General features: G+C 42.3%; 1 protein-coding gene across 1 annotated transcript in view; it reads left to right on the top strand.

The window, feature by feature from the left end:
* The first annotated feature begins 3877 nt into the window (after positions 1-3877).
* ivns1abpa (influenza virus NS1A binding protein a) overlaps positions 3878-27720 on the top strand; it is a 34434-nt gene continuing 10591 nt past the window's right edge. Inside the window, exons 1-7 of the mRNA XM_084163981.1 lie at positions 3878-4049; positions 18733-19012; positions 19388-19527; positions 20935-21104; positions 21647-21722; positions 21824-21997; positions 25024-25149. Coding sequence (XP_084020107.1) covers positions 19417-19527; positions 20935-21104; positions 21647-21722; positions 21824-21997; positions 25024-25149 — 657 coding nt within the window. The 5' untranslated portion in view covers positions 3878-4049; positions 18733-19012; positions 19388-19416. The remainder of the gene's footprint in view (positions 4050-18732; positions 19013-19387; positions 19528-20934; positions 21105-21646; positions 21723-21823; positions 21998-25023; positions 25150-27720) is intronic.

Genomic DNA, 27720 nt, shown 5'->3' with positions numbered 1-27720 from the left:
GGATGAGTTGGATCGCAGAGTGAAGGAAAGGCAGCCAAAAAGTGCTCAGAATATGTGGGAACTCCTTCAAGCCTGTTGGAAAAGTATTCCAGGTGAAGCTGGTTGAGAGAATGCCAAGAGTGTGCAAAGCTGTCATCAAGGCAAAGGGTGGCTACTCAGAAGAATCTCAAATATAAAATATATTTTTATTTGTTTAACACTTTTTTGGTTACTATATGATTCCATATGTGTTATTTCATAGTTTTGATGTCTTCACTATTATTCTACAATGTAGAAAATAGTAAAAATAAAGAAAAACCCTGGTATGAGTAGGTGTGTCCAAACTTTTGACTGGTACTGTATATGGTTCTTAATTTCAAACCACATTCAAACCTTTGAAAGGACTAAGAAAATCTAAATATACACGTTCTCAATGATGATTGTGTGGCAGGTTTGTTTTGTTTTGCTGTTAGCATCCTTGACGATGAGTTCGGGTCTTCTGTCTTGTAAATGTCAAGTGTGTCTCTCCCTACCAAAGTCAGGACATTATGCATACACACAAAAGGGTAAGGAACCAGGTGAAATCTGATGCAGGCGGACATTGTTTGTCAGCGATAAACAAAGAATGCTGAGCAGACTGCCTAGCAACAGGTCCTCCATTTCAAAGCCCCTGTAAAGAGCATGTCCAAATCAAACACATTGGCTGAGTCCAGAATAACACCCTGTTTAATACACTATGGGCTCTCACTCAGCCAGGAATGTGACATCTCCCTTCGTTGGTAACAGACAGCGTGACAATGACAATGTCTCCATGTGTAAATACCAGCCAGCACCACCACTGTTCTGTTCTGCAGTGATCCCTTGATTCATCCCACTCAGACACCATGCAGCACTGTGTTGACAAATTTGATCTGTGTGTTGACTGCCCCCCTGGACTTGGTTGTTAGGTTAGCCCCCTGGTTCTAACTACAAAGGACCGGCAGAGCTCTTCTACAGCAGGGCTTTGGCTCAACTCTATTGTGCCGTTACTGTCACTGAATCAGTGGGCGGGACGAGCCAGGTTACAGAACACCATAGGGCTGACACAGGCTAACTAGCATGAGGCTCATGTGGCTACAGTTTGTGATCCCTTAATCTGATCTAATCATTGTAAAGTACAGTAGACTAGTATAAGGTCTTAGCAGCCATGCAGGAATCTATCTGAAGGGCTGCCTCCCTCCCTCCCTGTTGATGACGTCTGTATGGGATAGCGGCCACTCAGGGACAGGATCTCCTAGCATCTCATGATGCCTCATCAGGAGTGGAACAACTAGGTACTCATAGGAGTTGGGCTCAGGCAGAATATCGGTAGGCCTAGCGACCCTAGTCTATATCTAGTCAGTATACACAGCTAATCATCATCAGTTGGCTAGTCCCGGTGTGGCGATGCTGTAACACACTTACATTGGGGGGGGGGGGGGGAACTCGACCCTTGTCTTTCACGAATGTTGAATCAAAATATATTTGAACTTACTCTGCTGATTGTCTGTCTGGTTGATCCTTCAACTGGTCTAAATTTGAGACAACATTTCCACAGAAAAGTATTATTAAACCAACTTCAAAACGCTGGTCTCGGTGTGTGGCAATCAAGATATTTGCTCATGACCTACGCACGTGCACAAGACGGAAGTACTTGCACGCGATGCATGCACATTAACCAATGTCATGCAGGTGTTTACATGGTTTTGCACATGTGCCAGGTGATAGACATTTCAACGGCAGTATCAGCGCTCTAAAAAGTGGGTAAATAATACTTTCCTGTGAATATTTTGTCTAAAATCTGACCAGCTGAACAACCTACTGCACATACAGTGGGGAAAAAAAGAATTTAGTCAGCCACCAATTGTGCAAGTTCTCCCACTTAAAAAGATGAGAGAGGCCTGTAATTTTCATCATAGGTACACGTCAACTATGACAGACAAATTGAGAAGAAAAAAAATCCAGAAAATCACATTGTAGGATTTTTAATGAATTTATTTGCAAATTATGGTGGAAAATAAGTATTTGGTCACCTACAAACAAGCAAGATTTCTGGCTCTCACAGACCTGTAACTTCTTCTTTAAGAGGCTCCTCTGTCCTCCACTCGTTACCTGTATTAATGTTTGAACTTGTTATCAGTATAAAAGACACCTTTCCACAACCTCAAACAGTCACACTCCAAACTCCACTATGGCCAAGACCAAAGAGCTGTCAAAGGACACCAGAAACAAAATTGTAGACCTGCACCAGGCTGGGAAGACTGAATCTGCAATAGGTAAGCAGCTTGGTTTGAAGAAATCAACTGTGGGAACAATTATTAGGAAATGGAAGACATACAAGACCACTGATATTCTCCCTCGATCTGGGGCTCCACGCAAGATCTCACCCTGTGGGGTCAAAATGATCACAAGAACGGTGAGCAAAAATCCCAGAACCACACGGGGGACCTAGTGAATGACCTGCAGAGAGCTGGGACCAAAGTAACAAAGCCTACCATCAGTAACACACTACGCCGCCAGGGACTCAAATCCTGCAGTGACAGACGTGTCCCCCTGCTTAAGCCAGTACATGTCCAGGCCCGTCTGAAGTTTGCTAGAGTGCATTTGGATGATCCAGAAGAAGATTGGGAGAATGTCATATGGTCAGATGAAACCAAAATAGAACTTTTTGGTAAAAACTCAACTCGTCGTGTTTGGAGGACAAAGAATGCTGAGTTGCATCTAAAGAACACCATACCTACTGTGAAGCATGGGGGTGGAAACATCATGCTTTGGGGCTGTTTTTCTGCAAAGGGACCAGGACGACTGATCCGTGTAAAGGAAAGACTGAATGGGGCCATGTATCGTGAGATTTTGAGTGAAAACCTCCTTCCATCAGCAAGGGCATTGAAGATGAAACGTGGCTGGGTCTTTCAGCATGACAATGATCCCAAACACACCGCCCGGGCAACGAAGGAGTGGCTTCGTAAGAAGCATTTCAAGGTCCTGGAGTGGCCTAGCCAGTCTCCAGATCTCAACCCCATAGAAAATCTTTGGAGGGAGTTGAAAGTCTGTGTTGCCCAGCGACAGCCCCAAAACATCACTGCTCTAGAGGAGATCTGCATGGAGGAATGGGCCAAAATACCAGCAACAGTGTGTGAAAACCTTGTGAAGACTTACAGAAAACGTTTGACCTGTGTCATTGCCAACAAAGGGTATATAACAAAGTATTGCGAAACTTTTGTTATTGACCAAATACTTATTTTCCACCATAATTTGCAAATAAATTCATTAAAAATCCTACAATGTGATTTTCTGGATTTTTTTTTCTCATTTTGTCTGTCACAGTTGACGTGTACCTATGATGAAAATTACAGGCCTCTCTCATCTTTTTAAGTGGGAGAACTTGCACAATTGGTGGCTGACTAAATACTTTTTTTCCCCACTATACAACCCCCTACAGTAAGTTCAAATGTATTATTATTCAACAATCTGGCTTGTAAGTAAGCTTTCCAAGTTTTTGCAGTGCTTTGTTTGACAGTATACCAAGAATTGGTATAACAGTCTGATTTATTAGGCAAACAATAAGCCTGCTATCAAACCAGTCATAATCAGTCCAAATCAGTAGCAGTATGTCCTATGACTTAATCAAAGTCCAAAGTAAGCTGATTCAATGAAATTATACTTGTCCAGCAGATACAGAAGAAGCTGAAGAAATGTAGGCCTGTTTTAAAAATGAATTATCCCAAGTGTAGTTATAACAGCATAGACCTCTATTCATTACACAACCACTTCCCGCCCCGGCTGGTGGTACGTACTTTTTCGCAGGCAGGCCTAGACGTTGCTACGTCACAGGCAGCGTGGCATTTATCAGTGTTTTTTTGAACCCGCTAGAGCCACCCCGACGCTGCTCTTCCAGACGTGTCTGTGCTTCAGTCACATTGGAGATCGAGAGGGACGGAGCCTGACAGAAAACTGAACCGTGCCAACCGCATCGTATTCGCCGTACCCACACAGACAACTCTGAATTTACATTAAATATGTCTATCACCATCTGCTGTCAAAAGCCCCAGGTAAGCTTTTATGTCTGCAAAATTTAGCTAGCGTATTGTCATTGTAGGCTACATCGTGTACGTAAGCTACTGGAGGAAATGGTTGCTAACGACGTGGACATGGCTAGTTAGGATCCAGCTTTAGTAAAATTAACGTCAGATTTTACCTTTTATAGCAGGTTAGGAGAATTTACGCAGCAGGTTAGGCGATTTAACGTAGCAGGTTAGAATAATTAGGTTACGGTTAGGTAACGGGTTAGTTTAAATGCAAACATTTCAACTTGACCAAACGAGGTGGTTTGCTTGGTTTTATACGCTGACCTCTGTGAGGTCGTTGTTCTAGATCTAGAATAGAGTTTTTACTGAACTATAGATGTTTTAACTTGAATCGTCGACGGTTGTTACGTTGTTGTTACATTGCGTCTTCCCGCCTTGTAGCGGGAGTACGCGGAATGGATGTACACGAGCTTGTCGTTGGCTACACAGCGGTTAGTGCAAGGACAATTTATCACAAATAAATCAGTGGACATTATGCTACACCGCATACCAATTGTTAGTAGGTTTTTGCTAGAAAGACAATCTGTACTTTATAGTGAAAAACATGTCATATTGATTTGTGAAGTCGCTTTTCCAGACATGTTCTCACTGGCTGGCAGGGGGGGGTCATGGCTGGCAGGGGGGGGGGGTCAGCCGACCTCTGGCAAGTTTCCCAGGCAGACCTACCACAAAATAGCTAATGTTAGCTAGTATCGTTCCGTTTTCCTCTTTTGTAATACACAGCAATCGCCTCGTCTTAGTTTTTTTGTGTGCATAGTTAGTAGTGTAAAGTCAAGCTGATGAGATTTTGGCTCCACTGACCTACATTCTGACAGTAGGGGAACGGTAGACAAAGACATAGGCTAGTCACAGCGCCGGGGGCTGTGGTCAGCTCTCTCTATGGCGGGCACAATGATGCAAGCATGCTCCACTGTACGTTATACGCGCGCCCAGACTATGCTCAGTGACAGACTGGTTGAGCCAGCCAATAGAACTGCTTCAGAATGGGTGTTTGACCTATCATCTCCGAGGGGCGGTTGTTACACTCGCTGGTACTGCCCACAGACTGGGTTAGCAGCAAGGCAACACATGGGTACAATTAGTCCTTTTCGAGATTGATACATTGTACCACTATTTTCTTCCGTGTTACTCTTGGCATTATTTAAAGGAAAGGGTCACCCTTTTTGAATGTTATATTGTTTTTGTGCATCTCTGAGTCATGTTCTATCGATTCCCTGGGTCATGTCATGTTTTCATGTGTATCTGAGATATTGCGGTTCAAGCAGGCAGAAATCCGGCCGGTATGACGTGGAACTGTGATAAAGGCGCTCTCGCTACACTGGAAGTTAATAGGAAAACGACTTTTAGATCGCGAAAACATATATATTTTTAAAAAATAGTCCGATTTCAATACTGGCCGATGTCATAACTTCGGGAGTATGTCTTCTCTCGAATGAGCCATTGATAATATTTTTTGCGATATTCCTACCTCCTATTTGTCTGCTTCTTTAGGCCAGGGTGCATTGCATGGTGCTGTTGCCAGAGATATTATAGAAAGGAGATAGGAATCCAATGAAGGAATGTATACCGCCCCACCCAGCAGACTGTCGACCAATCGCGTTCACGATGTCATGGTTCGTCACGCGGTTGCTAAGCTAATCGTCACGCAATTCCTTCTCAAAGTCGGTGTATATGTGGAGAAAATTGCCTATTTTCCTCGAAAGTACGTAATGTTACGATATTACAGGTAGCAAGTTAATTATCTCGCATCTCGGAAATGTAATGTTGTACTTCTTGTTGACGAAATTCGTGCAAATGTTGGATTTTTGAGCTAGCGCCCAATAGACTCCCATTCACTCCTTTTAGGAGAGTGCTCCTTGTCCCAGAATGCACTGTGTGGCCCATTGCGTAGAATGGGCAACGTTTCCCATCTCCTCAAAAGTATGTCTGCTGTTGCGAATGTTAGACTCCCCTCTGTGAGGTGCATCGATCTGCAGGTTGAACATGGTGAGATTGTAGACTCCTAAATTGATAGGGAAGTTTGTTTAGGCGATTTTACAGCTAACTACCTATGTGACATGCTAATATTGTCTTTCGTATAATTGTGTGTAGCTATGTTTGCTAGCTAGCTACCTAGCCAGCCAACCTATAGAGAGAGCATTGCATTGTGGATTTTGTGGTCGACTTGAGCTGCAACAGATTTCCACAACGATTTTCCATGTTGCTACCAACCTTATTATAATGGCAAAATGAAAAATTTGTTCACAAAAAAATATTGTTCTCACATATTAGTGTTATTTAACACTGTAAATTAAAGAAATGAGTGGGTTTGGGTGGATTTTTCCTTTAAAATAAATGTGTGCATTTACCTATCAATTTTTAGATTTGTTGGTAGTTTGGTCCATTCAATTTCCAAAAAGCAAGCTTAAAAATGTCAAACTTGATGAAAATGTATATTTTCTTTAGTTTATCATACTACTGTCATCAACATTTTAATGAATTTTAACCACTTTAAAATGAACATACATCAATAATTTCAAAGCTCACTACATTAAATTACACATCATTTAAAAGCCTATTTCATAGTGTTACAAAGTGGACTATATTTAGTAACTTACTTTAAAGATGGTGAGTGGGTCTAAATGGGCATATGTCTAAATTCAGTGGACTCCCAAAAGTCAGACTCTTCCCACACACCAACTCATATTTCTCAGCTTCAGAAGCATCTGCATTCACCACATTTTGTGTGGTTATCCTTAGATATGTTCTCCAGACTTGCCCAGAGGGAATTGTTGATATATTTTATAAAAAATTTACATACATGTCTTTAGTATTTTACAGATAGAAAGATGAAAAAAAAAGTTTTTATCCGCAATCTGCTATGGACAAGTCCGGTCTTGGAGTGTCTTAACAAAATGAAACCAAAATAATTAGGCTGACTTCATCCAGTGTCCAGAAATGGATTTACGTGATATGCAAATATGTGCATATTTAATGACATATCACCTTATTTGCATATTTTTTTATAAAATATTTCAGCAACTTTGTAATACAAAAAAGTTTTATATTTGTGTCTATGTTCAACTGGGAAAATGTTATTGTGATATAATTAAGGGCCATTTTTTCCCCCCTATGAGGGTGTGTTGCCTGGTCTTAAAGATACTCCAGCCTCTCTAGCACCTCATTTACTTAACAAAAGGCACATCTCAATAGGTGGTCCAAGTCTCCTCATGACATCCATGATATCCAATGCTCTGGTTTCTGTGAAAATAGAACCTCAATGATTGTGATTTTTAGATCACGGCGTAGCTTTTTTTTTTTTTTTTTACATTTTAGCAGACGCTCTTATCCAGAGCGACTTACAGTTAGTGAGTGCATACATTTTCATACTGGCCCCCTGTGGGAAACGAACCCACAAACCTGCCGTTGCAAGCGCCATGCTCTACCAACTGAGCTACAGGGGGCTTGCTGTATTTGTAATTTTATATAATGGGTGGAAATAGTAGAATGTGAAAGCTTGGGCGTGGCAATCTGCTGTACTAGCCTACTGCTCGGGATGTCATTCTGTTCCACTGTGGGCTGGCTCTAGCATTCTGGGGACCTCTGATTGTTGTCTGTTTTCTGCACCATTGTGATTTAAACAGTCAAATGGAAACCAAGAGAAAAAACGTTTAGAAAACGAGTAACCCTCTATGGCAGTGTCTCATCTTTTCCTCCCCTGCCTGTTTCTCTACCTGTCTGATAATATGCATATTTTTCTTAGCCTGTCTATACCTCAATCTTACTATCGCTTCATCTCTCTCTCATCCCCCCCGGTCTGTCTCGCTCATCGACACCCTCCTTCTCTTCCCAAAGATTCGGCCTGTTGTGATCAAGTCGTCCTCTTGACTGCTCTGATTTCTCTAAACGAACGGTCTAATTAATGTGAACGTGCTTACCAGCATCTACTCTTATTAATGTATATTTCCTCTAGTCTCTACACTCTCTATGTATTCTACTCCGGCCACCTGATCTTAAAGGTTAAAGCAGATTATTAAAGTGAAGGAACAGGGTTAGACAATTTTGCTTATCATTTACACATAATCAACCCCTGAAATGTAGACAGACTAACAGGGTTGGCATGCTGAATTGTTTGTGGTCTATACCCCCACCCGTTCAGAATGATTATCGGAATCCGGGGAGTGATGGTTTAGTTAGGAATGAAAATCCTGTGTCCCTGTGATTGGGAAAGAAAGGTGGAGAGCTGTGGAAGGAGCAGAGAGCGAGGTGGAGAAGAGAGGTATAGAGGGAGAGGGATTTAGGAGAATGAGGCAGGCAGGGGATAGAAAGAAGAAGAGGGCGGGGGAGTGAATGGAGGGGACAGGAAAGGAACCTAAAGGAGCAGAGAGGCAGTGGTGCATTCAGAAGGAGTTTCCTGCCAGATGTTGCACAACTCTTAGTGGGCCGACCGACCCACATCTGTACAGACGGGGGGCTGTGGCCTCACTGACCCCCAACACACACTGCATACTGTACACTGGCATACAGACAGACCCTTGATTCAACTATTGCTAACATGCTCAGGCACGGACATACACACAGTTACACACACATTCCATTTTATAACCAGTCTGGCCCACTCTTGTAACTTCATTCTGCATGCAAGCTATGGCACATCCACCATCCTAACACACACACACACACACACACAGTGGGCGGGAGACACACCAGAACACACCAGATGTAGACCGTGCCTCAGTCTGGTGTAAGTCATGTGACATGCTGTTCTTTTCCACAGCAATGCAATGCATTTTTCATAGTTTCCTTTCTTCCTCCTCCTATACTCCCGACAAGCCATATGTGGAAATGTCGCGCTTTTCTATGTTTTGTAGTAATAAAGATAAAGGAAGATGAGTGTTTCCAATGACATCAGTCGGCAATACCTACTCCGAATTGGTTGAAGTCACATGATGCACACCGATGTCATTGGAAACCCTCATCTTCTCTCTTTTACTACAAAACAGAACGTGCCATTTTGACATACAGTGCATTTCCAAATGTTCTTACATTACAGCCTTATTTTTAAATGGATTCAATTGTTTACCAAATAATGACAAAGCCCAAAAAAAAAAAGTACAAAAAAAAGTGTAATTTTTTTTAAATATAAGAAACTGAAATATTACATTTACATAGATATTCAGACCCTTTACTCAGTACTTTGTTGAAGCACCTTCATTTCAAGGGCTAGGGAAAGACTGTTTGTGTCAATGTGTGTGTATGTATACAGTGCATTCGGAAAGTATTCAGACACCTTCCCCGTTTCCACATTTTGTTACGTATTCTAAAATTGATTACAAAAAAAGAATCCTCATCAATCTACACACAATTACCCAATAATGACAAGGTGAAAACAGGTTTTTAGACATTTTAGCAAATTTATAAAAATAAAAAAAACAGAAATACCTTATTTACATAAATATTCAGACCCTTTGCTATGAGACTCGATAATTGAGCTCAGGTGCATCCTGTTTCGATTGATCATCCTTGAGATGTTTCTACAACTTGATTGGCGTCCACCTGTGGTAAATTCAATTGAATTTACCACAGGTGGACTCTAAATTTGCAAGATTTACTAAAAACCTGTTTTTGCTTTGACATTACGGGGTATTGTGTGTAGATTGATGAGGATTTGTTTTTTGTACATCATTTTAGAACAAGGCTGTAACGTAACAAAATGTGGAAAAAGTCAAGGGGTCTGAATACTTTCCGAATGCACTGTATATACAGTACCTGTCACACCTACTCATTCAAGGGTTTTTCTTAATTTTTATTATTTTCTACATTTTAGAATAATAGTGAAGACATCAACTATGAAATAACAAAAAGTGTTAAACAAATCAAAATATATTTTACATTTTAGATTCTTCAAATAGCCACCCTTTGTCTTGATGACAGCTTTGCATTCTCTCAACCAGCTTCACCTGGAATGCTTTTCCAACAGTCTTGAAGGAGTTCCCACATATGCTGAGCACTTGTTGGTTGCTTCACTCTGCGGTCCAACTCATCCCAAACCATCTCATTTGGGTTGAGGTCGGGTGATTGTGGAGGCCAGGTCATCTGATGCAGCACTCATCACTCTCCTTCTTGATCAAATAGCCCTTACACAGCCTGGAGGTGTGTTGGGTCATTGTCCTGTTGAAAAACAAATGATAGTCCCACTAAACACAAACCAGATGGGATGGAGTATTGCTGCAGAATGCTGTGGTAGCCATGCTGGTTAAGTATCCCTTGAATTGGAAATAAATCACAGACGGTGTCACCAGCAAATCACTCCCACACCATCACTCCTCTTCCTCCATGCTTCACGTTGGGAACCACACATGTGGAGATCATCTAGACAATTATATTTTTTCAGTGCTAAGTAAGACCACAGATGGTTGCATATGATTAAAAAAGTAAGCTAACATATCCAGGTAATGCATGATTGATTGATTTCTTTTTGCATATTGGCCTATAGGCTATATTATTTACCACCTGAGGAAGTGGGAACTCAAAACACTTACCTAGATTGCTAACTCTAAATATGATATTGTTGCTATAAGCCATGTATGCTAATTTATCAATAATCAGTAAATGTTGTCCTACAAAAACGTTCCAGCGCTACGCCTAGGCTACTTGATGTAGGCCTATTCACTGCAAATGGCTCGCTCTGCTCCGCTCTACGGGCGCATCCAAACCATACTACAGCCTACTCTCGTTGTAAATTGGTGCCATGAAAACAATATTAAGAAGTGAGAAATACATTCAATACATTATATAAAGATGTGACTCTCCTCTCTGTAACTAGAACAATAGTAGTTGCTTTGAAAACTGTATTTTTCCCACATTTGCGTTTTGAGCAATGATTGTGCTTCTCAGAATGCATCTCTCCCTCCTCCGTGTGCATGGTGGGGAGAGGGCGTGAGAGTGGCTCTCTCACACAGCAGCAGACAACGAAACGGGGACAGGCAGATATCAACATAATGCCTATTACTGTTGACCAAATAATGGTTTTCGAACGATCTACAGGAACGTTGTGTAGCAAAATCACGAATTACCGACTTGCGCAAAATGCTTCAGTAAGGAAGGCAATGTCTGTGTCAGTTTATCGTCCCAGCTCTAACACGCAATCATAAAATCACTATTTTTTGTTGTTGTTGCTTGATTCCATTTAGCTTTCTCCCAAATTCAGTTTTCTCCATTTTAGTTTTTCCAGATTTCAGTTTTTCCCTGTTTTGTTTTTCAGGTTTTCGCTCTCGAAATCACACGTTTTAATAGAAAAACAAAGTTTGATGTTCTAAGTCTACATCAATGCTTAAACCACACCAGGAGACCACTTTTGAGGTCTGGGAGTAGCTACCCTTTAATTCAAGTGCACACCAGCCAGAAACTGTTTGGTTAGCAATGTTTCTGTAGCGCTCATTTGATTGCAGAGTTTGCAAAACAAATGGCCACTGGATTGATGCAAATAATCATGATTTCATTCTGCCAGGTAGGCGTAGACTACTTTGTAGTTAACATTTAATTGAGACGGTTTTCGGGAAAGCCTTTCCATCTACCAGAAAGAAGATGGTTGTCATGACATTAGCATAATCGCTAACGGCTACACAAAGTTGTAGACAAACAGAACACACACAGACAGGGCATTCCTGTGCCGTTCATTGCTTCTAAAGAAAGTTTAAGGAAAATATGAATCACTGATGCATTTTGTTCATGTTTTATGATAATCTTGGGCAAATTAAAGGTCCAATGCAGCTGTTTTTATCACCATCAAACAAGCTGAAATTTCAGGTGTTCTTTAAAAAAAAAAAACTCTTAAACTAAAAGGGCATGATAATTTTCACTCTATTATTCCGTCCTCATAGTGTTGAAATATACACTACCAGTCAAAAGTTTTAGAACACCTACTCATTCAAGGGTTTTTCTTTTCTTTTTTACTATTTTCTACATTGTAGAATAATAGTGAAGACATCAAAACTATGAAATAACGCATATGGAATCATGTAGTAACCAAAAAAGTGTTAAACAAATCAAAATATATTTGAGATTCTTCAAATAGCCACCCTTTGCCTTGATGACAGCTTTGCACACTCTTGGCATTCTCTCAACCAGCTTCACCTGGAATGCTTTTCCAACAGGCTTGAAGGAGTTCCCACATATGCTGAGCACTTGTTGGCTGCTTTTCCTTCACTGCGGACCGACTCATCCCAAACCATCTCAATTTGGTTGAGGTCAGGGGAATGTGGAGGCCAGGTCATCTGATGCAGCACGCCATCACTCTCCTTCTTGGTCAAATAGCCCTTACACAGCCTGGAGGTGTGTTAGGTCATTGTCCTGTTGAAAAACAAATGATAGTCCCACTAAGCCCAAACGAGATGGGATGGTGTATTTCTGCAGAATGCTGTGGTAGCCATGCTGGTTAAGTGTGCCTTGAATTCTAAATAAATCACAGACCGTGTCACCAGCAAATCACCCCCACACCATAACACCTCCTCCTCCATGCTTTAAGGTGGGAAATAGACATGCGGAGATCATCCGTTCACCCACACCGCGTCTCACAAAGACACGGCGGTTGGAACCAAACATTTCCAATTTGGACTCCAGATCAAAGGACAAATATCCACCGGTCTAATGTCCATTGCTCGTGTTTCTTGGCCCAAGCAAGTCTCTTCTTATTATTGGTGTCCTTTAGTAGTGGTTTCTTTGCAACAATTCGACCATGAAGGCCTGATTCACGCAGTCTCCTCTGAACAGTTGATGTTGAGATGTCTGTAAACTGGCATTTATTTGGGCTGCAATTTCTGAGGCTGGTAACTCTAATGAACTTATCCTCTGCAGCAGAGGTAACTCTGGGTCTTCCATTCCAGTGGCGGTCCTCATGAGAGCCAGTTTCATCATAGTGCTTGATGGTTTTTGCGACTGCATTTGAAGAAACTTTCAAAGTTCTTGAAATGTTCCGTATTGACTGACCTTAATGTAATGATGGACTGTCGTTTCTCTTTGCTTATTTGAGCTGTTCTTGCCATAATATGGACTTGGTCTTTTACCAAATAGGGCTATCTTCTGTATACCGCCCCAACCTTGTCGCAACACAACCGATTGGCTCAAACGCATTAAGAAGGAAAGAAATTCCACAAATTAACTTTTAAGAAGGCACACCTGTTAATTGAAATGCATTCCAGGTGACTACCTCATGAAGCTGGTTGAGAGAATGCCAGGAGTGTGCAAAGCTGTCATCAAGGCAAAGTGTGGCCATTTTGAAGAATCTCAAATATAAAATATATTTAGATTTGTTTAACACTTTTTTGGTTACTACATGATTCCATATGTGTTATTTCATAGTTTTGATGTCTTCACTATTATTCTACAATGTAGAAAATAGTAAAAATAAAGAAAAACCCTTGAATGAGTATGTGTTCTAAAACGTTTGACCGGTAGTGTACATATAAAACACAGGAAAATCACGCTTTGGCCTTTTTTAATGAATGTTCTAATAAGTTCAATACATTTTATTGATTTCCTACTAAGTTAAATACATTTTTGAATTCTGTTTTAATGTCTGAATTCTGTGATTCCGTCCGCGTTTTCTAGGGCCCTCGGCTAGCGATTAGCAGATACGGCTGGTAATCACCTGACTGTGTTCCAAGTGGACCGCACAGGCAGGCAACGGTCATAAAGCTGATCCAACCAGGTCTTCCCAGTACGATCATCTATCATTTACCTACCTCTGCTCTGCCACCATGCTGCCAAGAAACCCTAGATTAAGCCTGTTTTTTCCCCTATGGTTTAGTTACACTCAAAGGCGGCTTTGTTGAATGACGGCCCAGTGTGATAGGAGAGACGGATAGGATGCACGCCAAGGCTGACTGGCTACTTCTATAAATCTCAGGTGTTTAAGATTAGAGACTGGGAGCTCAGCTCAGCTGCATCCATCTAGCCAGAGCAGAGTTTAACATAAAGGAGTATTCCATTCCCCCGAGTGTGATCGTTTTAAGCGCTATCGTCTCAAAGGCCACGGCTGGCTTGTGGCTACAACGCCGAGGAGATCCAAAGGCTTTTAAAGCTTTTCTTCAGTCTGCCATGATAGTGGGAAACAATGGTGCATCTTCACTGAGAAATGGTGTTATATACAACTGTTGTCTGCTGTTGTACTGAAGTGGTGGTTCCTAGAGAGGAGGAAAGTCTCTCACACACAACCAGCTGAGGGCAATATGTCGGGGGGGGGGGAATAAAAAGCTTTAGAAAAGTATTTCACATATGGCCTTAATGCCGGTTTTAAGAATGCGAGTGAAGAGGTTCCTGACGAGGCGGAAAGTCAGAAACACAACACACACACTCAACGCCACTTGTGTCCCCTACTACATAGTTGTCAGCACCAGTGACAGCAGTTAGGTTGGCTATAACATTGCAGTTAGGTTGGCTATAATATTGCAGTTATTAGGTTGGCTAAAATATTGCATGCACACCAGTAAAATAGCAAAGGCAGTTCCATGTTGCCTAATGGATCTCACATACCCCACACATATCCAGATTCCCTGGAATGGTGACTGGTTCTTCCTAGGATGGGCATTTGACTGTTCCGAGTACTCACATGATTTTTCTTTGAGTAGTAATGGAAAAAATCTATTTTTAAAACACAAGGCCGCACTGGGGATTTTTTGTTGTTGCACATTTATCTTTAGGCCTATGCCAACAGTGCGCAACAATTCCTAATTTATCATAACCATTACAGATAACAAATCCTAATTGCTAAATTGCCCCATATACACTGAGTGTACAAACCATTAGGAACTCTTGTCATGACATAAACTGACCAGGTGAATCCAGGTGAAAGCTATGATGCCTTATTGATGTTGCTTGTTGAATACACTTCAATCAGTGTAGATGAAGGTGAGGAGACATGTTAAAGAAGAATGTTTAAGCCTTGACACAGTTGAGACATGGATTGTGTGTGTGCCATTCAGAGGGTGAATGGGCAAGACAAAATATTTAAGTGCCTTTGAACGGGGTATGGTAGTAGGTGCCAGGCACGCTGGTTTGAGTGTGCCAAGAACTGCAACGCTGCTGGGTTTTTCACACTCAACAGTTTTTTCCTGTGTATCAAGAATGGTCCACCACCAAAAGGACATCCAGCCAACTTGACACAACTGTGGGAAGCATTGGAGTCAACATGGGCCAGAATCCCTGTTGAACGCTTTAGACACCTTGTAGAGTCCATGCCCCGATGAATTGAGGCTGTTCTGAGGGCAAAAGGGGGTGTTCCTAATGTTTTGTACACTGTGTATATTCAGTCAATAAAAAAGCAAGTGCCATTTAAGATAAATTAATGAAACCGTAATATCAACTGGTTATTTTATATAGTGGAACACAATCGTCAACAGGCAGTAACCTCAGCAGTGGCACTTGCTTGTAGAAGCCTATGGCTGTGCAATGGTATAACCTTGCTTTATTCATTTAGCAGACAAAGTCGCTCTTATTTCCAGAGCCCTTATCACAGTCAAGACACCTATTTTATAGTTAAAAAAACCTGATGTAATATAACAGAATATTTTTTCCAAATGGAAAAAAAGGTGCCAGTGCGAAGGGATGCGTATCTTTAGTGTAGAACAGTTATTCTCAAAGAGTGATCATTTGAAACGGGGCTCAATTTGGCGAGTTGAAAGCTATGTCACATCAGGGTTACAAACCAAAATCTGTCTTTTTGATATACAGATGTTCGATGTACTTTATTTTGCCTGTTCTTTGGAATTTTCTAAATGGAATAACAATTCCACATGGAACACTGATGAATTACGGCCATGACATCTATTTAGTGAGTAGGCCTATGCTCAATGATTCTGATGAAAATATGCCCTTTGTCTTTATAAAACGAATGTTCTTGTGTCTACTATTTTCAGTGTGGAACCGGTCTATGTTTAGGGGGGTTATAGGCCAGTGGTTCCCAACCGTTTTCGGTTACTCTACCACCAACTGTATTTTGCCAGTAGGCCTATGGTCTCGTCTTCTCAAATACCCCCTGTGGATAGGCTAACCAATTCTAAATGGCACTAGCCGTTCGCAAAGTAGCCTAACCAAAACATTGACTGGACACAATTATTCCAAAACTGAAGTTCGTTGTTGTAACACATTTTTCTACTTCAATCAACCAGTCCATTTTGAGTTTGAGATAAAACTGTTGTCATTTGGCAAGCAATGTAGCTTGTGTGTGCACTCTGCACGCGTTTTGTGTCGGGAGCGGTCGGAACGCAATTGAGTGAATGGGACATGGAGGGGAAAGGGAATTTAGGGAGAAGAACTGTGATGCTTGGTTTCTTTTTGTTGTTCCCCGCAAATGCACATGTACAAATGGAACACTAGAGCAAATTAAAGTTAGCTTAAAGACAATTTCATTTGCCCCTTCGGGCAGCCACAAAGCACATTCCACCAAATAGTATTACAGTATAAAAAAAAAAAAGTGATCTCTGGGGTTAAAGATCGAGTTTTGAGGTCAGTTCGAGTACTCTAGAACTCATGGCCGTCCCCCGTTCTCCCTTCTCCTGCTGTTGTGTGTGGGGTTTCAACATGCAGCAGCTGCTACACTGCCTCTCCCTCCATGTCTCCACTGATAAAACCGTTGGAATTCCTGTGATTTATCACCTAGGACACCCAGGACAGAGTTTGAGAAACCCTTGATTTTAATTCATACTGAGAGGTGGAATAGCATAGCCGTGTTCACGAAGGGCTTGGTAGTCTGACTCAGGAGTATGTCTCCATTCCACCCAATAGCATAGCTGTTGTAATGCAAAGGCATACCATAAGATCAGGGCATGAAATTAACACCCGTCAAATGCGGGTAGATGTCTAGTTCACCAGCCACGTTGGCGGGTGGTCAATTTGCAGGGCTCTACAGTCAGAGCATTATATTCGCGAATAGAAATAGTCAGAAGTCAAGAATGAGCACGTGTGACTTAGGGTTAGAAAAATGCTGCAGTAGCTGTTTTCAAAGTATTTCTGCTGTTTTTGTTTCATGGCTGCTAATTGCACAAAGAAATAGGAATCTTATATCCCACCTCGTGCTGAAACGCTGCCTGGCAGTGAGCTGTGCGCAGTGAATGAAGTGCTGATGGATTCATTTTTGGAAGCACTGTTTCTGGCATTAAAGTTGGTATAATTTACTCAAAAGTCTACAAAGTGAGATCCTCATGTTTCTTGGCTATGTAAATTGTTTTGTTCACAAGCTCTGTTGTGTTTCAACTTTAGTTTGGGTCTGCTGCTTCAACTGATAGCGACCAGCCCTAGTCAGATCTCAAGTCTCACACACACACACACAGACACACATTGACAGGACTCGAGTGTCCTGGTTACCACGGTAACCTCCCGCCCTTAAAGGGGCAGCTGAACATTTTGATTAAAAGATTGAGGTCACAAAAAATTGAATGAAATTTAGCAATATACCACATTACTTCTTACTAATACATTTCTTGTTTTAGAAACATTAGAAAGCATGGTCATCCATTTGTGTTTTTTTATGTAATTATGGCGGAAAAATATTTTGGCTGGTGGACTAAAGTTAATTTTAGCCCCTGCATAAAATGGAGGACAGTTAATGGTTTGGGTTGTGGTCTTGTGGGTGTGTCCTTAATGGTGGATTTTGATTGGATGAGGGAGGGTCCTGAGGTGTGCTAGCTACTCGAGAGCTGTAACAGGGTGAAGGCGTGTCTGAAGACATTGGGGTATGCTTGGAAGAGGGTTAGTTTGAGACCGATTAGGCGCTGGTGGCTGGGCTGGGCTGTAACAGGGTAAAGGCGTGTCTGAAGACATTGGGGTATGCTTGGAAGAGGGTTAGTTTGAGACCGATTAGGCGCTGGTGGCTGGGCTGGGCTGTAACAGGGTAAAGGCGTGTCTGAAGACATTGGGGTATGCTTGGAAGAGGGTTAGTTTGAGACCGATTAGGCGCTGGTGGCTGGGCTGGGCTGTAACAGGGTAAAGGCATGTCTGAAGACATTGGGGTATGCTTGGAAGAGGGTTAGTTTGAGACCGATTAGGCGCTGGTGGCTGGGCTGGGCTGTAACAGGGTAAAGGCATGTCTGAAGACATTGGGGTATGCTTGGAAGAGGGTTAGTTTGAGACCGATTAGGCGCTGGTGGCTGGGCTGGGCTGGTTGGCACGTGGTGGAGGGGGCAGGGATTAGAGGGGCAGGCCTTACTACAAAGGCCATATGCCTGGAAGAGACTTGAGATGGGGACACTGAAGGAGTGGAAAGGGGGAGGGAGGGGCTTAATGCTACTGAGTGACTATTTTAGTGACTGGACTGTCAGTGGTGCTTGACTGCGGCAGGTCACTCTGCCTGCTGGACATGCCATGATGCCGGTTTCAACACGTGGGTTGACTTCAGACCTTTGCGGTCTGAGCATACTTTAAGTAATTTAATTTTAGTTTAGTTTCAAACCAGTGGTGCTAGCCTATCTCTCTATTTCTCTCTCTGTGTGCACTGCAGTTTGGTGTAATCTAGTTGACTAATTTATTCTCGTCCCTCCTCTCTTGTCTCTCCTCTCTTGTTCTCTCTCCTCTCTTGTCCCTCCTCTCTCTTCTCTCCTCTCTCTTCTCTCCTCTTGTTCTCTCTCCTCTCTTGTCCCTCTCCTCTCTCTCGTCCCTCCTCTCTCTCCTCCAGGTTATAATGCATGACCAACACAGAAAAAGTTTGACTCTATAGCCAACGGGATCCTGAGGACTTGATTACGGTCGCTTCAAGCCTGATAGTTTGCATCGGTGCGGCTGCCCCCCTCCCTCCGGCTCACACCCCTCTGGACGACTGGCATCCCCCTCTCCTCCGCTGGTAAAGAAGACTTGGGTTCCCTTGTGGTCTCGGTCTACTTTGTCTTCTCTCCCATTGGCCCCTGTTCTCTACTGATACCAGTAGCACTCCCCGGTGTTACGTCATTCTGTATTAGGTAAGGCAATTATTACTAATGCATGAGGCAGATTTCACACACACACACACACACACACACAATGCGCATGTGCCTAATCAAAATCCTCATTGTGATCATGAATTAATCAAACAAGTTTTTTATGAACAATTCCTTGGTCGTTGTGGTGGGAGGGCGGGTGGGGAATGTAAGGGGAGACTCAGGGGATTGATGGGTGGGAGGGGAACTGATGGGCAACCTTGCAGGATGGGAAGGGGTGGGAGGCATGCTTTGGGGGAAAATAAAATGACAAAACAAAATAAAAAGTTGGTCACAAAAAAATAAATGTAGATGTCACTGTGATACTAATCTTTTTTTCATGTCCCCTCCCCTCGTCCTCCATCCCCCACTCGTCAGGCTCTAACCCCAACATTTAAACAGTGAAGATGATTCCTAACGGTTATCTGATCTTTGAAGATGAGACTTTCCTGGATTCCACTGTGGCCAAAATGAACGCCCTGAGAAAGAGCGGACAGTTCTGTGACGTGAGACTGCAGGTACGTGAAGATCTCTCTCCCCTTTTTCTTTTCATCCTCCTTGGCCAGGGCTCACTTGAAAAATAAAGGAGCACCTGTGACACGAGGGGGAGTGGGAGGATGAGACATGCAGAGGTATTTTTTTAGATTCCAGGTTTTGACAACTTGTTCTCCTTCGCTAAAGGCAAAACAGGTTGTCCTAAAGCCAATCACATTTTTGATCCTATAGGTTAATCCACCATCCTCAAAGCTAGATATTTCCCTGTCAGTCAAGCTAGTGTGATGTGTAAAAGGAAAACAGAAAATTCAGAAGGTGTAATTAAGATAAAATCTCATTGGACAGGAGTTCAATATTTACTCTCCTATTTCCTGTTGATGTCAAAATGGTGTTGTAGTACTTTTCTTCCGGAGAGAGAGAGAGAGGCAGGGCCACATTACTAACCTCTCTCTCAATCCCTCACTTGCTCTTATTGGGCGATTCCATGCCAGAAGGCCCACATATGTTTGGTATCTCAGATTGTTCTGGCAATTCTCACATAGAAACTGAATTGGGAGGAAGGTATGTTTTGTTGTGCTTTTGACTTTTGTATATATTTTTTTGTTTTGTTGAAAATCATGATGAAAGTGGCTATTTTAGGCCCTTTTTAGACCTATACATGCCTCCTGTAAGACCCTATGATCTGTGAACCGTACATGATGCAGACATGTTGTTGTCATTATACTCCTTATAGTGTGCTCTAAAATATGGAGTATGTCTAGATTCTGAAAAAAAGATTTAATTTATTTAACATAAAAAATATATCTCAAAAGTAAATATTCTAGACGAAGGTATTGTCGGTGTTGTTGTGGCTTTCAAAATGAACCAGAATGAAAGTCTATAGCATAGGCTATTCTCAATCACAGCTTTATGGGGGATAGAACAAACAATATTATTTATTTTAGGAGGCAAATAAAGCAATTATTATCAAGTTGTGAAGACGATAGACTGCTACTATCCAGCCCATGATGTAGTCCTATAACCTAGCTCACTATGTTAAGACAGCCTGTTCCTCATCAGACCGTCACTGCTCCATCATGTGCGCACCAGACAGACACACAAACCTGTTCTGCTCCTCCACCAGAAAATAATATCACAAAAAATTAGCCACTGCCTGCACTTAGCCTCTGCCCAGGCCTTCAACAGCATTCTTTCTCCCAGTTGCATAGGGGCGATAGCGTCATATATCACAATGTTTTATGGGTACATGATCACATTAGGACAAATGATTACATCGTCCAACTCTAGTCCCCGCCCTCCCCTTATCCCTCTGTCTCTGTCTCTGACACTCACTTTCTCTTTTGAAAATGGGTTTATTTTTTATTGATATAACCTCTGAAGAAGGACCTGTATAGTTTGACCCCTGATCCCTGACCTTTTGTCCTCTGTAGGTGTGTGGTCATGAGTTGATGGCCCACCGTGCTGTGCTGGCCTGCTGTAGCCCTTATCTGTTTGAGATCTTCAATAGCGACATCGAGCCTCACGGCGTGTCCCACGTCACCTTCGAAGACCTGGACCCAGAGGCTGTGGAGATCCTGCTCAACTACGCCTACACTGCCCAGTAAGTACCATGACCTCTGACCCCCTAACTGCACCTACACTGCACAGTAAGTACCATGACCTTTAACCCCCTAACTACGCCTACACTGCCCAGTAAGTACCATGACCTCAAACCTCTGACCCCTACACTATGCCTACACTGCCCAGTAAATACCATGATCTTTAACCCCCTAACTACGCCTACACTGCCCAGTAAGTACCATGACCTCAAACCTCTGACCCCTACACTATGCCTACACTGCCCAGTAAGTACCATGACCTCTGACCCCCTAACTGCACCTACACTGCCCAGTAAGTACCATGACCTCAAACCTCTGACCACTACACTATGCCTACACTGCCCAGTAAATACCATGATCTTTAACCCCCTAACTACGCCTACACTGCCCAGTAAGTACCATGACCTCAAACCTCTGACCACTACACTATGCCTACACTGCCCAGTAAATACCATGATCTTTAACCCCCTAACTGCACCGACACTGCCCAGTAAGTACCATGACCTCTGACCTCTGACCCCTACACTGACTGTCTTTCTTACAGGTTGAAGGCAGATAAGGCGTTGGTTAAGGAGGTCTACTCTGCAGCCAAAAGACTCAAGATGGAACGAGTCAAGCAAGTAGGATCTCTCTCTTGTTTCAACTACTGATACTCCATATTGTACGTTTTAATGCAGTCCCAATGGTCAGTTTCACACTTATCTACTCTCTGATTGGTCAGATCTGTGGCGACTACCTGCTGTCTAAGATGGATTCCCAGACCGCCATCTCCTTCCGTAACTTTGCCAGCTGCATGGGAGATGGCCGCATGCTGGCCAAGATCGACGCCTACATCCAGGAACACCTGCTGGAGGTCTCCGAGCAGGAGGACTTCCTCAAACTCCCCCGCCTCAAGGTGAGCCCTCCCTGGGCACAGGGTCCAGCTTCTGCCCCTCTCGCTGGGTGGAGAGATGGTCTACTACAACCTTTCTTAACCCAGTCCACAGGACCCACCTGTCGGTCCATGTACAGTATGTGATGCATTCTAACTCCAGGAACCTGAAACTAGTCAACTAATCAGCAAGCTGTTGTTAATTAGAATCAGGTGTGCTGGTGTTGGGATACATCAGATGTATGGAAGCAGTGGTGGGCCCTGAGGATTGGTTGAGAAAGCATGGGAAAAGCCTGTACAGTAGCTAACTTCATAGGTCTTGAGTAACTAATCCAAGCACCGTGTTTTTAGCTTTTTAATTTATGCCGTTGTGCTTTCTTTAGATTATTACATGGCAAAACCTCATAAAATGAGTATGATATTCTAGATGATGATGTTGGGTTGAGCAGTAAAGCTGGGTAATATGAACCAAAATCCATAGCGCGATAAATATACTTTTTTTTTTTTGTGATAACAATAAATCAGCGATAAATTGTAAACTAAATAAATAAACTACAAATGTTTTTTGGACAGTTACTGTACATTAGCGGCAGGGCTCTAGATTATAGTATTTTTTTCAGTGCGAAGTAAGACAACTGAGATGGTAGCCTATGAATTTATTTTATTTTAAATAAGCTATTTCATCTAACATATCCAGGGAATGCATGATTTGATATTTTGATGTGCAACCTGTCAAAATAGGATCCATTATTATACAATTTATTTTTTGCTCTTCAGAGAATTTGATGACGTCTTTTTGCATTTTTGCCTATAGGCTATATTATTTACCACCTGAGGAAGTGGGAACTCAAAACACTTAGCTAGATTGCTAACTCTAAATATGATATTGTTGCTCGATAGCCATGTAGTCTAATTGATTAATCTATCAGTAAATTATGGTTAATGTCATACAGAAACTTTCCAGCGCTACGCCTAGGCTACTTGATGTAGGCCTATTCACTGCAAATGGCTCGCTCTGCTCCGCTCCACGGGCACATCAAAACAAAGTTCCTGCCCTGCCACAAAAGGCTGAGTGTGATACAGCTTATTTATTATTATAGTTCAGAGCTCTACGCTGACATGTTTTACAAGGAGTACATGATGTGCTCCTAAGTAGAAATGTAGAAGCACACAAATAAATCTAGGAGAACAATTCAAGTATTTGAGTGTTTTAATGATAAGAAATTACTAAAAGTTAATGAATAAAAGTTTTTAGGAGTGATCCATTCTCAATCAAGCACAATCATTAGGTGAGACAAATGTTCAGCGGCCACTTTAAGGGACTGGCCGTTACCGTGGTAACTTGGGCACTCGCTTGTCTGTGATGAAATAAATCTCAGACTAATGTCTTCCTAGTAGCAGACCGTTGCAGCAAACTCAATCTAACATTGAAAACAACCTAATGTTAGGTTGTGAACAAAACGATATAACTGGCCAAGAAACACAAGGACAAAGTCACACTTTAGTAGCCTTTCTTATCAATTCGACTAACTTCTACATGTGGCCTTTGGATGACCACCCGCCAACATGGCTGGAGAAATAGACCTCCTTACCCACCAATGACAAAATATACCCGTATCTGGCGGGTTGCGGGTGTTAATGTCCAACGCTGAGTGTCGGTAATTTTTGGTTTATCGTCCCAGCTCTATTGAGCAGCCTCGCTGCAGTAGTTATACTGGTCTTTATCTTGCCTAGAAGGCATCAACTGATTGCTCTATTGACCGTTGGAGGACAAACATGGATAAATAATCTTAGTAGAAATGTTAGCTGTTCCTGCTCTGAATCTTGCCCAATATGTATTAATCATTGAACAATTATTGAATGTCTTGGTGGACGTTCATATCTAAATCATTAGCTCCCATTTTTGCATTTACACAGATACAGTATTTGATCCTGGCTCAAAATGCGTTCATTTAGATGTATCTGTGATGGAGCATCGGTTAATGTGGCTTTAACCCAACTTGTTACTCAGGGCCTTCAAATACAGTTAGTTGCATTATTATTAGGGCTGGCACAATGACCGTGTAACCAACGGTTATGGATGAAGACAGCCATGAAAATAAAATAACCGTACATGTAAAAAAAAAAAAAAAATTTAAAAGAAAGCTGACTGAAAACGGGACGGCCGGGCATTCTTGTGGTTAAGTCAATTTCTGCGCTAACATGAACTCTTAACAACATGATGGAACTTTGTTGCTCCTTGCTGAAACAAGCAAGGTGTTGTAGCAAACAAGTCTTCGGTTGCCTAGGCAACACCCCTTCCCTGCAGCCGCAACACACATAGAAATATAATTAATAAAACCGGCTTGGAACCTCTAACCCTGCCGATTTGACAGGTTAACTCATGAGTACACACGCAATGGCTGAAATGGTATTGTGATGCAATAATTTCCATGGTAATGTAGAATGTTCATTCAAATGATGGTAACTGATGCAGTGAAATGTATTTTTGTAATGTCAGTTGAGTTTAATCAACAAATCACCGCACATATTGATGGGTACACTTCCTGCTTTGCTCCTATTTGTACACTCGCAATGGCCGCCAGTCCACCCATTATGCCATCATTGACTTGAATGGGGATTCCTGTTCTATCTATTCTATTTCTATGGCGGCGCATGCAGCCAGGAGCGGAGGAGAGGAGAAAATGTCAGTCTTAAACAACAAAAACCGTTATTGCGATGACCGCATTTGTCTGGCCAATAACAGTCTTTCAAAATTCCATGACTGTCACATCCCTAGGCAGTATTACCTTTGGTGCTGCAGAATGTACTTTGGATTTCCCAGTTACTGGTTTTGATTTAATAGTCTTCTTTGTCTCTAGTTTGAGGTGAAACACAACCCTTTTTTGTGACAGCTAGACTATGATGGTTTAATAATGATTCAGTTTCTTGTGATTTGTGGTATGACCAAAGCACACCCTAGCCATGGTTGATCCTAGATGGGGTTGATCCTAGATGGCTTTTTCTAACCTCTTTTTAATGTGCCACCTCTTGTGTCTGTGTGCCTACAGTTAGAAGTAATGCTGGAAGACAGCCTGAGCCTGCCCAGCAACGGCAAGCTCTACAACAAGGTGCTCAACTGGGTCCAGCGCAGTCTGTGGGAGAACGGAGGCCAACTGGATAGACTGATGGAGGAGGTCAGTACTGTAGCTGGAGTTTAGCTTGCACTCATCCAACCCATATCCCTCGCTACCTCCCCACCTTCCCTCTCTTCTCTCTTGCTTTCCTTTAACAAGTCGTCTGCATGCTTCAGTTCGGCTGGCGCCTAGCCGAGCTCGGCTAGTCGAACTGAACGAGTGTGCTCCTTTAAAAGACCTTCACTTGAAAAACGAGAAAAAAACGCCAACGGTACTGTTTGTCCATTTTGAGATGCTGTAGCCAGTATACACTTCCTCAAAATAGTCAGAATTAATCTAAGATGACTCAAGAAAACTGTCATGAATTTTGACGTTTCGCAATTTTGCATCTGACTAGGATGTTTGGTGCAGTACTTCTCAAGTGAAAGAATGTGCATGAGGAGTAGTCGTCTCTCGTTAAATGACAACAGGCACTTTATTGAAGAATCCCTACTGTTGACCAATCGCCGACGAGGGGACGTAGACTTCGGCTACGGACTTCGGCTAGTCTTGAGAGAGAAATTCGGTGCCCGAACAGCCGAAAAAAAACCTTTCCTGAAAAACCCTTTCCTGAAGTCCAACACGGACAAAAACATCACAAAATGTTGTCATAATATATGCAGGAACTGTTTCGGCTGGGAAGCATACGGCCGTCTTAAGGCACTGTTCCAAACCCAAGGTCATGGCACGCTGTGTTAGGACTGTGCTGGTTCTTTTTTGTTCTTTTTCTCTCCTTTTCTTTCCTAATGTTTTAGTTCTGCAGTACAGTGTACCTGACCATACTGCAAACTAGAGGTGAGCAGAGACAGAGCTGTGTTGCTGTTCTGTTTTAGTGATCAGTTGATCCACCCACAGTGTTTTCACTTTTGGTCTTATTCTCTTTTGCATTGAAAGATGTGAGCAGGTCCCTCACTCTGTTCTGTCTCACTGATGCCCTTTTCTTTCTGAGCAGGTAGCAGGTGTGTGTGTGTGTGTGTGTGTGTGTGTGTGTGTGTGTGTGTGTGTGTGTGTGTGTGTGCGTGTGTGTGTGTGTGTGTCAGCGAGCGCTCCAGTACTAACGACCGTTCCTCCCCGTTGATTTGTCTCTCCTCCAGGTTTATTAACAGCAGCAGGAGAGCAGACTGAAGAGCCAAGACTGAGCCACCAGGGTAATGAGTCAGGGAGAAACAGGGAGAACAGAGGGAGGATAGGAGCAGCCCCTCCCCTCTCTCCCCTCTCTCCCCTCTCTCTCTCTACAGCCAAAGCAACACTGAGCTCCCATCTGTCTACACACACACAGGCCTGCTTAACTTACACATACACTACCGTTCAAAAGTTTGGGGTCACTTAGAAATGTCCTTGTTTTTGAAAGAAATTAAAATAACATCAAATTGATCAGAAATACAGTGTAGACATTGTTAATGTTGTAAATGGATGGCTATTGTAGCTTGAAACAGCTGATTTTTAATTGAATATCTACATAGGCGTACAGAGGCCCATTATCAGCAACCATCAGTCCTGTGTTCCAATGGCACGTTGTGTTTGCTAATCCAAGTTTATCATTTGAAAAGGCTAATTGATCATTAGAAAACTCTTTTGCAATTATATTAGCACAGCTGAAAACTGTTGTGCTGATTAAAGATGCAATAAAACTGGCCTTCTTGAGACTAGTTGAGTATCTGGAGCATCAGCAATTGTGGGTTTGATTACAGGCTCAACATGGCCAGAAACAAAAAATAACTTTCTTCTGAAACTCGTCCGTCTAGTACACAGCGTTGTACGAGATCTTCAGTGTCTTGGCAATTTCTCGCAAGGAATAGCCTTCATTTCTCAGAACAAGAATAGACTGACGAGTTTCAGAAGAAGGTTCTTTGTTTCTGGCCATTTTGAGCCTGTAATCGAACCCACAATTGCTGATGCTCCAGATACTCAACTAGTCTCAAGAAGGCCAGTTTTATTGCATCTTTAATCAGCACAACAGTTTTCAGCTGTGCTAATATAATTGCAAAAGAGTTTTCTAATGATCAATTAGCCTTTTCAAATGATAAACTTGGATTAGCAAACACAACGTGCCATTGGAACACAGGACTGATGGTTGCTGATAATGGGCCTCTGTACGCCTATTTAGATATTCAATAAAAAATCAGCTGTTTCAAGCTACAATAGCCATCCATTTACAACATTAACAATGTCTACACTGTATTTCTGATCAATTTGATGTTATTTTAATGGACAAAAAAAATATTTTCTTTCAAAAACAAGGACATTTCTAAGTGACCCCAAACTTTTGAACGGTAGTGTATTTACATTTTGTAAAGTATGCATACAACCTAATTGACTTACATTCCACTGACATCCAGTGGAGAGCACTCACAGAAACCCATACCCACTCACAGAAACCCATACCCACTCACAGAAACCCATACCCACTCACAGAAACCCATGTCCACTCACAGAAACCCATGTCCACTCACAGAAACCCATGTCCACTCACAGAAACCCATGTCCACTCACAGAAACCCATGTCCACTCACAGAAACCCATGTCCACTCACAGAAACCCATGTCCACTCACAGAAACCCATGTCCACTCACAGAAACCCATGTCCACTCA

The sequence above is a fragment of the Coregonus lavaretus genome, assembly GCF_964263955.1.
Source record: "Coregonus lavaretus genome assembly, chromosome: 6".
Lineage (NCBI taxonomy): Eukaryota > Metazoa > Chordata > Actinopteri > Salmoniformes > Salmonidae > Coregonus > Coregonus lavaretus.
This window is presented reverse-complemented; position numbering and strand designations above follow the sequence as displayed.